The 14,294-nt window shown below is 44.1% G+C and overlaps 2 protein-coding genes across 2 annotated transcripts; one reads left to right on the top strand and one right to left on the bottom strand.

Annotated features, from left to right (window-relative positions):
* The first annotated feature begins 847 nt into the window (after positions 1 to 847).
* On the top strand, positions 848 to 2,794 carry LOC125537073 (protein ANTAGONIST OF LIKE HETEROCHROMATIN PROTEIN 1). The gene is made up of 2 exons (XM_048700367.1): positions 848 to 1,198; positions 1,509 to 2,794. Exons 1-2 carry the CDS (start codon positions 880 to 882, stop codon positions 2,561 to 2,563), a joined length of 1,374 nt encoding a protein of 457 aa, XP_048556324.1. The 5' UTR covers positions 848 to 879; the 3' UTR covers positions 2,564 to 2,794.
* A 2,817-nt stretch (positions 2,795 to 5,611) lies between these two features.
* On the bottom strand, positions 5,612 to 6,776 carry LOC125536321 (non-specific lipid transfer protein GPI-anchored 5-like). Its single transcript, XM_048699516.1, has 3 exons — positions 6,467 to 6,776; positions 6,322 to 6,380; positions 5,612 to 6,041 (listed from the first exon to the last, which is right to left on the bottom strand). Exons 1-3 carry the CDS (start codon positions 6,774 to 6,776, stop codon positions 5,856 to 5,858), a joined length of 555 nt encoding a protein of 184 aa, XP_048555473.1. The 3' UTR covers positions 5,612 to 5,855.
* Between the last annotated feature and the right edge of the window lie 7,518 nt (positions 6,777 to 14,294).

The following is a 14,294-nucleotide window of genomic DNA, read 5'->3' on the forward strand; positions in this document are numbered from 1 at the left end:
GCTCTTGTTATAGGTCCACGTGGGGCTTGATGTGTCGGTGTAGAGTCCATGGGGATGATGGAAGGATGCTCCGCATCACAGCCCCCACTACCGCAAAATCGCTGCCACCGGCGTCGGGGGAACTAGTCCTTGCTGTGCTCGCCGGAGTTGCTGCTCCTTCTCTGTCTCAGCCCCGCGAGCAGGTGCTAGCTCCAACCGAGCATGACGACGACGACCTGTCACACCCGGCGCTTCTTCGACGTTTTCTGCAACCAGAGCTATGTTTCTGAAACATGCCTCATATTGCAATGTCTGACTACTCACTCTTTAATGCCGGGCGCTCCTGCGGTGCTGCAACTCGGGCTATGTTTCCGAAACAAGACCCTCGTTGTAGAAAAAACCTTCACAATCAAAACATTTCTTTTCTTTCTGAAACAAAAGATATGTTGCAGAAATATTTTAAAACAAGACTCCAGTTGCAGAAAAAAAAACCTTCAACATCGAATCATTTTTTCTTTGTTTCTGAAACTAGTCATATGTTGCAGAAATCTATCGAAACAAGACTCTTATTGCAAGAAAAAGACTGGCCGCGCGGGATTGACTTGTGGTCGGCGTGTTCACTTGATCAGGATTGATCTGACTACGTAAGCGGCGGACGCTCGGGCGTGCATAAGCCGGCTGAAGGTAAGCTTTTCGCATTATTATTTTGTATTGATTGCCATACATATCAAGATTATGAAGGATAAGGGAGCAGAAATATTGTGTTCTAAATAAAATAAATAAAGGAAAAATGATGCAACATGTGGACCCCACACTGGCACACGGCAATAGGATGGCCCCACCTGTTAGCGTCTTTTGTTCTTGAGAGACCCACTCGTCGGTGTTGCTGGTAGAAGCACCATGGGTTCCCAAGGAAGCGAAGAGAAAGCCACCGGACAAGAGCAAGAAGGGTTGGAAGGCGGCGGCAGGATAGAGGAGAGGAGTCAGAAGATGGCTCCGGTGAAGAAGCCCAAAAAGGCCAAGCGGAAGATCAGTGACTCCGGCGAGACCAAGATCGATGACTCCAGCGAGGCGAAGACCAAGGACGCCAGCAAGGTCAAGAGAACCAAGTCCGGCGGCTCGTTGGCGTTGCTTCCGGCGGACCTTCGTGGCCCCGATACGGAATGGTGGTATGTCTTCCTCAGCAAGCACGCGGAACTCCACAAGGAAGCCGAATCAGGTACCGCACCTCCCAAACCCTCGCGCTTTCATCTCCTCCAAACCCTGACAGTGTCCCCCCCCCCCCCCCCCCCCCCCCCCCCCCCCCCCCCCCCCCCCCCCCCCCCCCCCCAAAAAAAAAATCGCTCCATTCGGCAGCCAATCTTGTGTTTGGTGTGTTCGTGTACGTATTTTGCCAAGATTTTGGTGTGGGCGGCCGTGTTCTTGTTGGAAGCACGAATCTTGTAGATAAATTGCGACATTGCAATGCGATGCTGTCGAGACGAATCTTAGAGATATAATTCTGACTTTTTATTCACTCTGTTGGATAGGTGGTCGTGCTCCAGTGCCTTCAGATGATGAGGAAGCGTTCAGGTACTTCTTCAGGACATCGAGGAGGACTTTTGAGTACATCTGCTCGATTGTACGGGAGGATTTGATATCGAGGCCGCCTTCTGGGCTGATCAACATTGAGGGGAGACTGCTTAGTGTGGAGAAGCAAGTAGCAATTGCCATGAGGAGGCTGGCATCTGGGGATTCGCAGGTGTCCGTTGGAGCTGCTTTTGGTGTGGGGCAGTCTACTGTTTCCCAAGTCACATGGAGGTTTATCGAGTCGATGGAAGAGAGGGCTCGGCATCATTTGGTGTGGCCGGGCCAGGAGAGGATGGAGGAGATCAAAGCTAGGTTGGAGGCTGTCTCTGGTCTACCAAATTGCTGCGGTGCCATTGATGCCACACACATTATCATGACGCTTCCTGCTGTTGAGTCATCTGAAGACTGGTGTGACCCTGCGAAAAACTACAGTATGTTCCTACAAGGTATTGTTGACAATGAGATGAGATTTATTGATATTGTCACTGGATGGCCAGGGAGCATGACATTCTCACGCTTGTTAAAATGCTCTGGGTTTTACAAGCTCTGCGAGGCTGGAAAACGCTTGAATGGTCCTGTCAGAACATCAGGGGAGGATTCAGAAATAAGGGAATTCATTGTTGGTGACATGTGTTATCCTCTACTGCCATGGCTTATGACTCCGTACCAAGGAGAAAGTCTATCTACCCCAATGGTCAACTTTAATGCCCGGCAAAAAACTGCAAGGATGCTTGGAACAAGAGCATTGGCACGGCTGAAAGGCTCCTGGAAGATCTTGCACAAAGTCATGTGGAGGCCTGATAAAAATAAGTTACCGAGTATCATCCTGGTGTGCTGTCTGCTTCACAATATAATTCTGGACTGCAACGACAAACTGCTTCCGGATATTCAGCTTCCAGATCATCATGATAATGGTTATAATGAAGAGAACTGCCAGCAAGAGAATCCTAATGGCAAAGTAATTAGAGAGATCATTACAGGATATCTCCCGACTTATGAAGAAACATCAAACTGAATTAAGCTGGATGGAAGCATAGTTGGAGATGTGATGATGTGTCTTTGTTCTATTGTTATTTACCTCAGTTATCCCTAATGTTCATGTTCTAGTTTAATCAGATCTGCTGGTTACAGTAAAGGTTCTGCATGAATGGTGTGATTTATTCCTTCAGCAATTAGCTACTTTGAAACACATGTTGAGTTAATTTTTTCCTGATGATGACAGTCCCTATCATGTTGAGTTTCATAATGTTGCTGAGGCCAGTTGTTTTGAATCAAGGAAATCAATTGTTTTTTCGAAAATGGGCAAAGGAATCATCTTTGAGGCTCTATTGTCATTAGCTAGACAATTTTATTTTATATATTAGAACTGAATCCATGGTAGATAATTATTTAAACATGAGTTCTCCAGTCCTTTTAGTGAGTATACTGTCCATAATATGTCATGCTGTGGACAGTACTAGTCACGAATTCTTTGTTGCCTCATCTTTGGTAGATTACTAGGCTACAGTTCCTATTTTATTACGTTTTGTGTTTGACATGACTGATGATGATTTGCTGAACTTCTGAAGATAAAACTTAACGTTCCATATTTTTTTGGGGGTGATTTGCTATTATTTCACTGATAAGGGTCTAAAATCCTTAAGTGGCAAGTGTTTTTATGTGTAATGAACACACCTTCTTTGATAGCACACTTGATGCCCGTGAAATATTGACTCTATAGAGCATACTGATAATCTGACATCCTCTGATGTACAGGTAACTGTTTACAGCTAAGTAATACATTATAACTGTGATTTGACAAACAAACCCCTTGCATATTTCCCATGAAACGCTTATGTCCAAAATATTTCTGCCCTATCTTGCACACAGACTATAATCACAGATGCAGATAATTTCTTGACAGGCATTGGAGGGATGAATTGCTTTTTCCAATGAGGACTCCCATTTATATCTTATACTCTCCATATACCTTTTTGTGCTTCTTACTTCGAGACGTGAACAGGTACATGTGTTTCCTAATCCTGTTGTTTCTTGTTCCTTGTTTCGAATACCATTAATGTTTACCACCCTCATGGTTATTTTATTAGTTAATGGCAAGTAAATGTGAGTTCTGTGAAGTGATTTTGTACACATGAAGATTCTCATTCCTAGGAAATAGAGTAAAATGCATCAAAGGTCCTAATATTTTTCTGGAGGTGTCAAGTTAGTCCTAATTCTGTAAAACTGCATATCTATGTCCTAGAAGAATTTAAGTCGTTCATGTCCACAGGTGGCAGATTGACCACTGCCATGTACTCCCTCCGTTCCTAAATATAAGTCTTTTTAGAGATTCCACTATAGAGACTACATTTAGATGTATATAGACGCTTTTTAGAGTATAGGTTTCACTCATTTTTCTCTGTATGTAGTCTATAGTGGAATCTCTTAAAAGACTTATATTTAGGAATGGAGGTAGTAGACAACATTTCCTCCAAAACCCACCTGAAAAATTCCGTCCTCTAATTTTTTGAACGTTCTGGCGTGGCTCTGTCAACGGCAACCTGCTCTCTGTACGCATCCCCATCGCGCGGAGGAGATTTTCTTGGGGCATGCCGGAAAAGGGAAGCGTCTTAATGGCAATGATGGAACCCTGACGTAGGTCTCTCTCTCTCTCTCTCCAGCAGTCTAACAGTGGCAATGGTGGGTGGAGGCAACTGCACGACGCTGCAGGGCGCACGACATGGCGCTCTGCTGGATGAGCTTCAGGCCGCGTGACATGGCACTCTGCTGGATAAAGTTTCAGGGCGCACGGCAGGTGATGATCTGCCAAGAACCTGATTTTGGGGGAGCAATTAACGTGCTCGACGAAATGCTTTACCGGAGAGGCAGCGCCAGCTTATCAGGACAAATCGCGCTGGAAGAGCAGGTCGCGGTTCTCCAGTGCTATGCTGACACATGCTCGCTAGCCTATCCCAGATGAGCCAGGCAAGGGCGCAGACGAAGCAGAGGGAGGTGTAAGAGATGTGTGCGAGCTACACGAGGAGCTACGCACGGCAGGGTACATATCAGATGCCCGCCTTGTGCTGCACGACATGTACCCAGCAAACGCCTCGCCATCACGTTCGGGCTGGTGAGCATGCCACACGGCCATCTTTTTTGGTATTTTCTTCTCCCCGTCCATCTCTCTGCTTAAACGGGCCCGTATTCACATCACTGTTTGCTCTAGTTAGTTAATTGTGTCTCCTGACAATGCCTGGAGCCACATTGTGCTTGTGTGTATGAATGATTTGGTCTGAGTGGTGCAAATGATGGTGAGGCTGCTACTCAGCCTGGACCTTAGCACCACAGCAACAACACGTACTCGACAAGCACTGCTGGCCATGATAGGCGGCTGTAGGCCGTACCTGACGCAGTGGGAGCTCCTCCATGGCTGACTGGGATGTGATGAGAGAGAGAGAGAGAGAGGGAGGGAGGGAGGGAGGGAGAGAGAGGGAGAGGCCACAAAAATCAGGGTGTTTTGTTCAAAATATTGCCTATGTGGTGGCGGTCAACTTGCGTCACGTGCCGGTCAAACGGGATTAGAGCTACATAGGACCTGCCGTGAACGACTTGGATGCTTTTAGGACGTAGATGTGCAATTTTGAAGAATTAGGACCAACTTCCAAAAAAATTAGGACCATGATGCATTTTACTAAGGCAATATACCACTGATATGGTAAGTCAAAATCCAAGGAAAAGTATACTTTTTAAGAACATGTTACGTCACAGCAGCTATTTTATACATCCTTTGTTTCACCGTATCTGTTCCGCATGCATACCTAGGAGGCCAAAAGAGTGAGCGATATTTGGTGGAATTTTATCGTTCTTGCTTTCATGAAATGAGTACTAATATATCTAGTGAGAACAAGTATGCTATTCCATCAAATATTACTTCAATTCATGTTTTGCACAAACCAAGTCTCAAATGATTCCTTGCAAACTAGTTTGGTAAGTCAAAAATCCCCAGGCAAAATTTACTTCTAAAAACATGTTACATCACTGCAGCTATTCATGTTATGCACAAACGAAACCTCAAATAATTACTTGCAGAACAGTTTGATAACTCGAAAATACCAGGCAAAGTATGCTTGACAGAAAATGTTATGTCAACGTAGCTAGCTATACGTGTTAATTCATGTTTTCACATCCGCTGGAGTTAATTGGCTTCTTATACTGAATGACACGACATTTTTTTATTGAGACTCATCGGAAAGATATATCATACTAAATGGTATTCTATTGGTCTTGTCATTTAATACAAGGCTGCAGAAAATGAAACTGTCCAACACTTAGAAGACATAGATTAATGCACATGTAGGTATAAGCATAGTGACCATCAAATTTGCCGCACTCTTTGAGTTCCTGGAGCTTGATGTTGCATTCGAATTCGGGCTTCCTGCATTAAATTGAATGATGTAGCAGTTAGTCCTTGAGTTTTCACCATGTATTGCATACTGGATTGGAGGAACATTAGACTACTGTTGATCTCATCGTGTAGTTCTGGAAGCAGTTTTTTACCTTGATCACCAGAAATTTTTAACTTACATTGGTCTAGGGTGGTAAATACTCGTGTACTCTGCAGTAATGTGTACCAAAACTTTTATTTGGCCAGAAATGGACGACATAGTCGAAGCAAATTTTGATCTTGCATTTTGTACAGGAAAATAATAATGAAGCATCTTAAATGAAAACACGGTATGTTCCATGTTTAGGCTTATTTATATTTATGACTTTACCTTTAGGTGCATCTGCGACTTGGTTGCTCGTCTCCTCCGGTGGGTCTTCTGGCGCTGTTGCTGGAGGAACTGGGATGGCTGGAATTTGAGAAGTCTGATGTAATGAGTTTAAGAAGCGGCATGTTACTTACTCTAGGGTGCAATGGATCGTAACATTTACAGACCTGTGCATTGGCTAATCGGCGGTGCTTGGACCTTGCAGATGCTAGGGAGCTCCAGGGCCCTCGTGTGGTTAATGACGATGCCAAATGACGCCGCACTGCCATCGAGAACCATGCAGAGGCAACGGGGGTCGGTCTGGACGATGCCGGCGAGCGTGGTGCAGCAGGAGAAGCCGGGCTCCAGGGCTTTGCTTCCGATGAAGTCAAGGCATGGGGATAGGGTCATCATCACGCTCGAGCAACCGTTGTTCTGCGCTGCGGCTTTGGAGGCAATCATCGTCGCCAGAATAAGAGCGATGGCAGCGATCTCCATCTTCCTCGCAGCTCCTTCCCCAGGATGAACAATGCCGGTAATTAATATCACAAAGCTACGTCTCAGAGAGGAAAAAACTTGGATGTATTGACAGGTAGTGGTTCGTAAGGACGTTGTAGGAAGAGGAAGAGGGCTTTGTCTGCTGCGGATGCGGCCGGATTTTTCGGAATGATATACCAGGAAGCTGCTACTGTCTCCTGACCACACACATGTTTGGTCTATTGTTGCAGCATTCTAATCGTGGAAAGGGCTTTATGCATGTGCATAAATTTAGGGTGGTTTGTTTCCCCCAACCAGTCGCAGTTCTTTATTATTCCTTAACCTGGACATTTTGCCTTCATATTTGTACTGTAGGAGGCAACTATTATTTGCTTGTTTTGAGAATTAACCTACATTATTATATAAGTGTGTTCTTAATTAGTCAGAGCGAAAACAAAAATATATGCCTCACAAAAATATATGTAAGAGCATCCCCAATACGTGATGTAGATGTAAAAATAACCGAAATATACATCACTTAGGCCAAAAAAAAACGTACCTCCAATACACGATGTAGATGTAAATCTTTTACATCTGAGTTTACTTTAGATGTAAAATGCATCACTAAGTGATGCAAACATACATCACTTGGCTGCGCCAGGTGAAAACGCAGCCTCACCGCGCGGAGCCCTGCCACACCACGCCGCCTGCCCACCGGAACATCACTGTACCCTGCTGTCGGTAGATCCGGCCTCCTACCCCTGCCGCCGTCGGATCCGTCACCCACGCCTCGAAAGCGCCCAAATCTGTCGTTTTTTTGCTGCTCCACTGACGCCGTGCGATTTGAAGCTTCTCCTTCGTCGTCTACATAGCCTCCGACCTCCACAATCCTCATCACTGCACAATTTGAAGCTTCTCCGTCGCCGTCGCCGCACAATTTGAAGCTTCTCCATCGTCGCGTCGTCGCTCAATTTGAAAGCCGTAACCGCTCAACCATCACCGTGCAGTCGCTTGATTTGGAAGCAGCACGGCTCGACTCCACCGGTCATCTCAAAGTCGCACAGGCCGCGAAGAGCAAGACTGGCTTCTTCGGGGTGCGGAAGCCGCTTGGGGACTTTGGTGTCGAGTTCCAGTGCGACGACTATCGCTACTGGGCACTGGCGGCACCTTGAAGTACCCGGAGGTGGCCGCACGTGTGTATGACGTCGCCGCCCGGCGTTTTGGCCGGCCGAGGAACGAGATGAACTTCCCAGAGATCAAAACCCGAGAGGATGCGGAGTTCATCGGGTCAAAGAATCTTAAGATACGGTGGATGGACGAGAAGAAGGGGGAGAAGAAGAAGAAGACGGTCATCGCCATTGCTCCAGGCGAGATGAAGCGACACTCGCGAGGTTCGCGAGGGAGCATCCAGACTATGTCCAAGCTAAGCGGGAGTTCTATTGGAAGCGTGACGCCGAGCAGAAGAAGAAGGCGGTGAAGAAGTAGGACGAGGTCAGCCCCTCGACGGTGATCCCCGTCGTGTCTGACTCGTCAGGTTGGGATGACTCGAGGAGGAGGAGGAGGAGAAGCTCGACGACTGGGGCGACCCCCACAAAGATGAGTTCTAGGAGCAGTTCAAGAGCGACGATGAGTAGTTTTTGTTTGATGTAGTTCAAGTAGACTCAGAGTAGTAGTGGTTTGGTGTGATTTAGTAGTTTGAACTATATTTAATTATGTTTTAGGAACTATGTTAGCTTCAAATGAACTTGGTATGTTTGAAATAATGTAGTAGTTCAACTAGTTTTACATCATTTGTTAGAGCACTAGTTTTACATCAACTATTATACATCATCTGTTGGAGTTGGGTGTTTTTGGCGATATAAATTTTACGTCTAGCACTTTTTGGTGATGTATTTTACATTATCTATTGGAGATGCTCTAAATAGCACTGCACCAGGTGGTGCAAATATATACTCTTCTGTATCCCCCTATAGCTGCAGATGCTAGATCTTATAATTACTAGATGACCCCTTGCGCAACCAATTATGTCAAACATATTTTATGAATGATCCATATAGGGCAAAGAAAAACTATCTCCGAAGGATGTTTTTCATGAATTGTTTGCTAATGATTATGTTTGTATTGCGTCTGTTTTTGCCTTATATTTACTAACTCAGACAACGATAATTGCTGCCCGTGTATTTCTTTGGCGATAGATAAGCCATTTGCTTGAGTGGGTGAATTGAATTTAATTTCTTTAGACTAGTGGGGTCGATAGAAACTCGTCCACACCCCACGACAAACGATCTGAACCATCAAAACGGGGCACTCCCACCAGGAACCACATGGGCAGAAGAAAACCAAACGAACCGACTAGACGAGTGATGGTCTAGGGGAGAGTGCGATTCGTGCAGCATACACGCCAACCGGCTAGGACCTAACATCGAAAGGCCGATAGACATGGCAAAACACACCATCAAGCCCGCAACAACGTTCAAAGGCCGGGCATGCATGGGAAAACACGTCTGGCTAGCCGCAGCAATCAAACTCCGTCCAGACATCCCAAGACACGCCATCCGGCCAGACCATAATGCTAAAAAATGGGACCGCATCCCAAAAATGCCATAAGTGGACGACGATTAAATAATCGATGTTCCGATCAATAGGACAGAGCAAAAGGTGCCATACCAGGCAGATTATCACGCGCCCGCATGCCATGACACATGGAATTACAAAGACTAGACGGAGCCGACCAACAGTCCCATGAAATTTGGCACAACAAATGGAATTAAGGTCCGGGATTCCCTAGCCCTTCCGCCATTTGATTCCGGGTCACGGGAGCCAGACGTATGGGTATGACAGGACAATCTCAATGACCCCCGTTGGATGATTAAAAGTGTTGTTTGACAGGTTGTTCATAATTCCTCGTGTCCCACTTGCCATCGACACGGAGAGGCCGCCGTGAGCATTAATTGGGTTGGAGGAAATCTGGCATATAACTTGGTACCTGGACGGAGGACATCTCCATCGTCTTGATTGAGGCAATCTATGTCCCATCCAAGAGAAGGAAGCTGCGACAATCACTTAACGCGTAGTAACTTGCCGCAATAACCAACACTCACGGGCAGGAGGTCCACCTCTGCCACTACATATACTCCCATCGTTTTTATTTACTTCGCATATTAGAGTTGACTGAAGTCAAATTTCCTAAAGTTTGATCAAGTTTATAGAAGAAAATATAAATATTTACCATAACAAATTTATACTATGTGGAAGTACATTTGATAATGAATCTAATGGTGTTGATTTCTTATTGTATATGTTAATATTTTTGTCTAGAAACTTTGTCAAAGTTTATAAAGTTTGACTTTGACCAAAGCTAATATGCGAAGTAAATAAAAACGGAGGGAGTACATCCTAGAAGAACAACTTCTCGTAACAACGTCTGCAGAAATGCCCTCACTTCCTGTGATGAGTCACCATAAAGTGGGGTCACCCTTAGTCAATGGTGAGCCCGTTTTCTTACACCAGGCATCTGGGCCCACACTATCCGGACAGATCCACTAGACCACACCGTCATAAACTTCCTGAAATATGGAAAGCAACAATAAATATTCCTCAAAGTGTTCAAACCATTTCCCTAAGGTTTCATGTCAGACCTTCATCCATTTTCATAACTGCGTACTACTAATACTTGCTTCATATGTTACATATATAAGGTGGTTTCAATAAATTAACAAAACAAACATTCATACACAAGGCTAGTGCCTTTTCTTTCTTACCTCCTCTACCCGGTAGTAGATCTCAAAGGGAACCGGCTCGCCCTCCTTCCCGTTCTCGTTGTCGCAAAGGTGGTATTGTTGCATCACCCACCTAGTCTTCTTCCACTCATCACCGGACTTGCTATACAACACTTGGATCTCTTTCTTCCGTGTCTACCCACCATCAACTTTCAATGTCATTATATTGTCAGTATTATGCCACACTATGCCGTATCTCTATGTTGCGATGCTTCCTCACTTCAGTGGGGTACGCGCTGGAAGGGAGGAAGAAGAAATATTCATACACAAGAGGAAGAGAAGAGAAGGAAAGGGCGGGGCGCCGCCCCCCTTCCCTAGTCCAATTCGGACTAGAGGGGGAGGGGTGCGCGGCCCTGCCATGGCCGGCCCTCTCTCTCTCTCCACTAAGGCCCATGTTGGCCCATTAGATCCCCCGGGGGTTCCGATAACCCCCCGGCACTCTGATAATTATCCGGTGACCCCCAGAACTCATCCGGTGTCCGAATATAGTCATCCAATATATCAATCTTCATGTCTCGACCATTTCGAGACTCCTCGTCATGTCCGTGATCAAATCTGGGACTCCAAACTATCTTCGGTACATCGAAACACATAAACTCATAATACCGATTGTCACCGAACGTTAAGCGTGCAGACCCTACGGGTTCGAGAACTATGTAGACATGACCGAGACACGTCTCCGGTCAACAAACAATAGCGGAACCTGGATGTTCATATTGGCTCCCACATATTCTACGAAGATCTTTATCAGTCAAACCGCAATGACAACATACGTAATTCCCTTTGTCATCGGTATGTTACTTGCCCAAGATTCGATCGTCGGTATCTCAATACCTAGTTCAATCTCGTTGCCGACAAGTCTCTTTACTCGTTCCATAATGCAACATCCCATAACTAACTCATTAGTCATATTGCTTGCAAGGCTTATAGTGATGTGCATTACCGAGAGGGCCCAGAGATACCTCTCCGAAACACGGAGTGACAAATCCTAATCTCGATCTATGCCAACTCAACAAACACCATCGGAGACACCTGTAGAGCATCTTTATAGTCACCCGGTTACGTTGTGACGTTTGATAGCACACTAAGTGTTCCTCCGGTATTCGGGAGTTGCATAATCTCATAGTCATAGGAACATGTAAAAGTCATGGAGAAAGCAATAGCAGTAAACTAAACGATCAAAGTGCTAAGCTAACGGATGGGTCAAGTCAATCACATCATTCTCTAATGATGTAATCCCGTTCATCAAATGACAACTCTTGTCCATGGCTAGGAAACTTAACCATGTTTGATTAACGAGCTAGTCAAGTAGAGGCATACTAGTGACAATCAGTTTGTCTATGTATTCACACATGTACTAAGTTTCCAGTTAATACAATTCTAGCATGAATAATAAACATTTATCATGATATAAGGAAATAAATAATAACTTTATTATTGCCTCTAGGGCATATTTCCTTCAGTCTCCCACTTGCACTAGAATCAATAATCTAGTTCACATCGTCATGTGATTTAACACCAATAGTTCACATCTTTATGTGATTAGTTCACATCTCCATGTGACTAATACCCAAAGGGTTTACTAGAGACAATAATCTAGTTCACATCGCTATGTGATTAACACCCAAAGAGTGATCATGTTTTGCTTGTGAGAGAAGTTTAGTCTACGGGTATGCAACATTCAGATCCGTATGTATTTTGCAAATTTCTATGTTTACAATACTCTGCACAGAGCTACTCTAGCTAATTGCTCCCACTTTCAATATGTATCTAGATCGAGACTTAGAGTCATCTAGATCGGTGTCAAAAGCTTACATTGACATAACTCTTTACAACGAACTCTTTTATCACCTCCATAACCGAGAAATATTTCCTTAGTCCTCTAAGGATAATTTTGACCGCTGTCCAGTGATCTACTCCTAGATCACTATTGTACTCTCTTGCCAAAATCATGCTAAGGTATACAATAGGTCTGGTACACAGCGTAGCATACTTTATAGAACCTATGACTGAGGCATAGTCAATGACTTTTTCATTCTCTTTCTATTTTCTGCCGTGGTCGGGTTTTGAGTCTTTACTCAACTTCACACCTTGCAACACAGTCAAGAACTCCTTCTTTGACTGTTCCATTTTGAACCACTTCAAAAACTTGTCAAGGTATGTACTCATTAAAAAATTTGTCAATCGTCTTGATCTATCTCTATAGATCTTGATGCCCAATATGTAAGCAGCTTTACCGAGGTATTTATTTGAAAAGTTCTTATTCAAGTATCCTTTTATGCTATCCCGAAATTCAGTATCATTTCCGATCAACAATATGTCATCCACATATAATATCAGAAATGCTACAGAGCTCCCACTCACTTTCTTGTAAATACAGACTTCTCCAAAAATCTGTATAAAACTATATGCTTTGATCAACTCATCAAAGCGTATATTCCAACTCCGAGATGCGTGCACCAGTCCATAGATGGATTGCTGGAGTTTGCACACTTTGCTAGCACCTTTAGGATTGACAAAACCTTCTGGTTGCATCATATACAACTCTTCTTTAATAAATCCAGTAAGGAATGTAGTTTTGATATCCATTTGCCAGATTTCATAAAATGCGGCAACTTCTAACATGATTCGGACAAACTTTTAAGCATCGATACGAGTGAGATAATCTCATCGTAGTCAACACCTTGAACTTGTCGAAAACCTTTTGCGACAATTTGAGCTTTGTAGATAGTAATACTACTATCAGCGTACGTCTTCCTCTTGAAGATCCATTTATTCTCAATGGCTTGCCGATCATTGGGAAAGTCAACCAAAGTTCACACTTTGTTCTCATACATGGACCCCATCTCAGATTTCATGGCCTCAAGCCATTTTGCGGAATCTGGGCTCATCATCGCTTCCTCATAGTTCATAGGTTTGTCATGGTCTAGTAACATGACTCCCAGGAAGGATTACCATACCACTCTGGTGCAGACCATACTCTGGTTGACCTATGAGGTCGGTAGTAACTTGATCCGAAGTTTCATGATCATCATCATTAGCTTCCTCACTAATTGGCGTATGAATCACTAGAACTGATTTATGTGATGAAATACTTTCCAATTTGGAAGAAGGTACAATTACCTCATCAAGTTCTACATTCTTCCCACTCACTTCTTTCGAGAGAAACTTCTTCTCTAGAAAGGATCCACTCTTATCAACAAAGATCTTGCCTTCGGATCTGTGATAGAAGGTGTACCCAACATTTTCTTTTGGGTATTCTATGAAGACGCACTTCTCTGATTTGGGTTTGAGCTTTATCAAGTTGAAACTTTTTCACATAAGCATCGCAACCCCAAACTTTAAGAAACGACAACTTAGGTTTCTTGCTAAACCACAGTTCATACGGTGTCGTCTCAACGGATTTTTAGATGGTGCCCTATTTAACGTGAATGCATCTGTCTCTAATGCATAACCCCAAAACGATAGTGGTAATTCGGTAAGAGACATCATAGATTGCACCATATCTAATAAAGTACGGTTATGATGTTCGGACACACCCATTACATTGTGGTGTTCCAGGTGGCGTGAGTTGTGAAACTATTCCACATTGTTTCAAATGAAGATGAAACTCGTAACTCAAATATTTGTTTCCGCAATCAGATCGTAGAAACTTTATTTTCTTGTTACGATGATTTTCCACTTCACTCTGAAATTCTTTGAACTTTTCAAACGTTTCAGACTTATGTTTCATCAAGTAGCACTACTAGGAAAAACCTTA

This window comes from Triticum urartu, chromosome 2, assembly GCF_003073215.2.
Source record: "Triticum urartu cultivar G1812 chromosome 2, Tu2.1, whole genome shotgun sequence".
Lineage (NCBI taxonomy): Eukaryota > Viridiplantae > Streptophyta > Magnoliopsida > Poales > Poaceae > Triticum > Triticum urartu.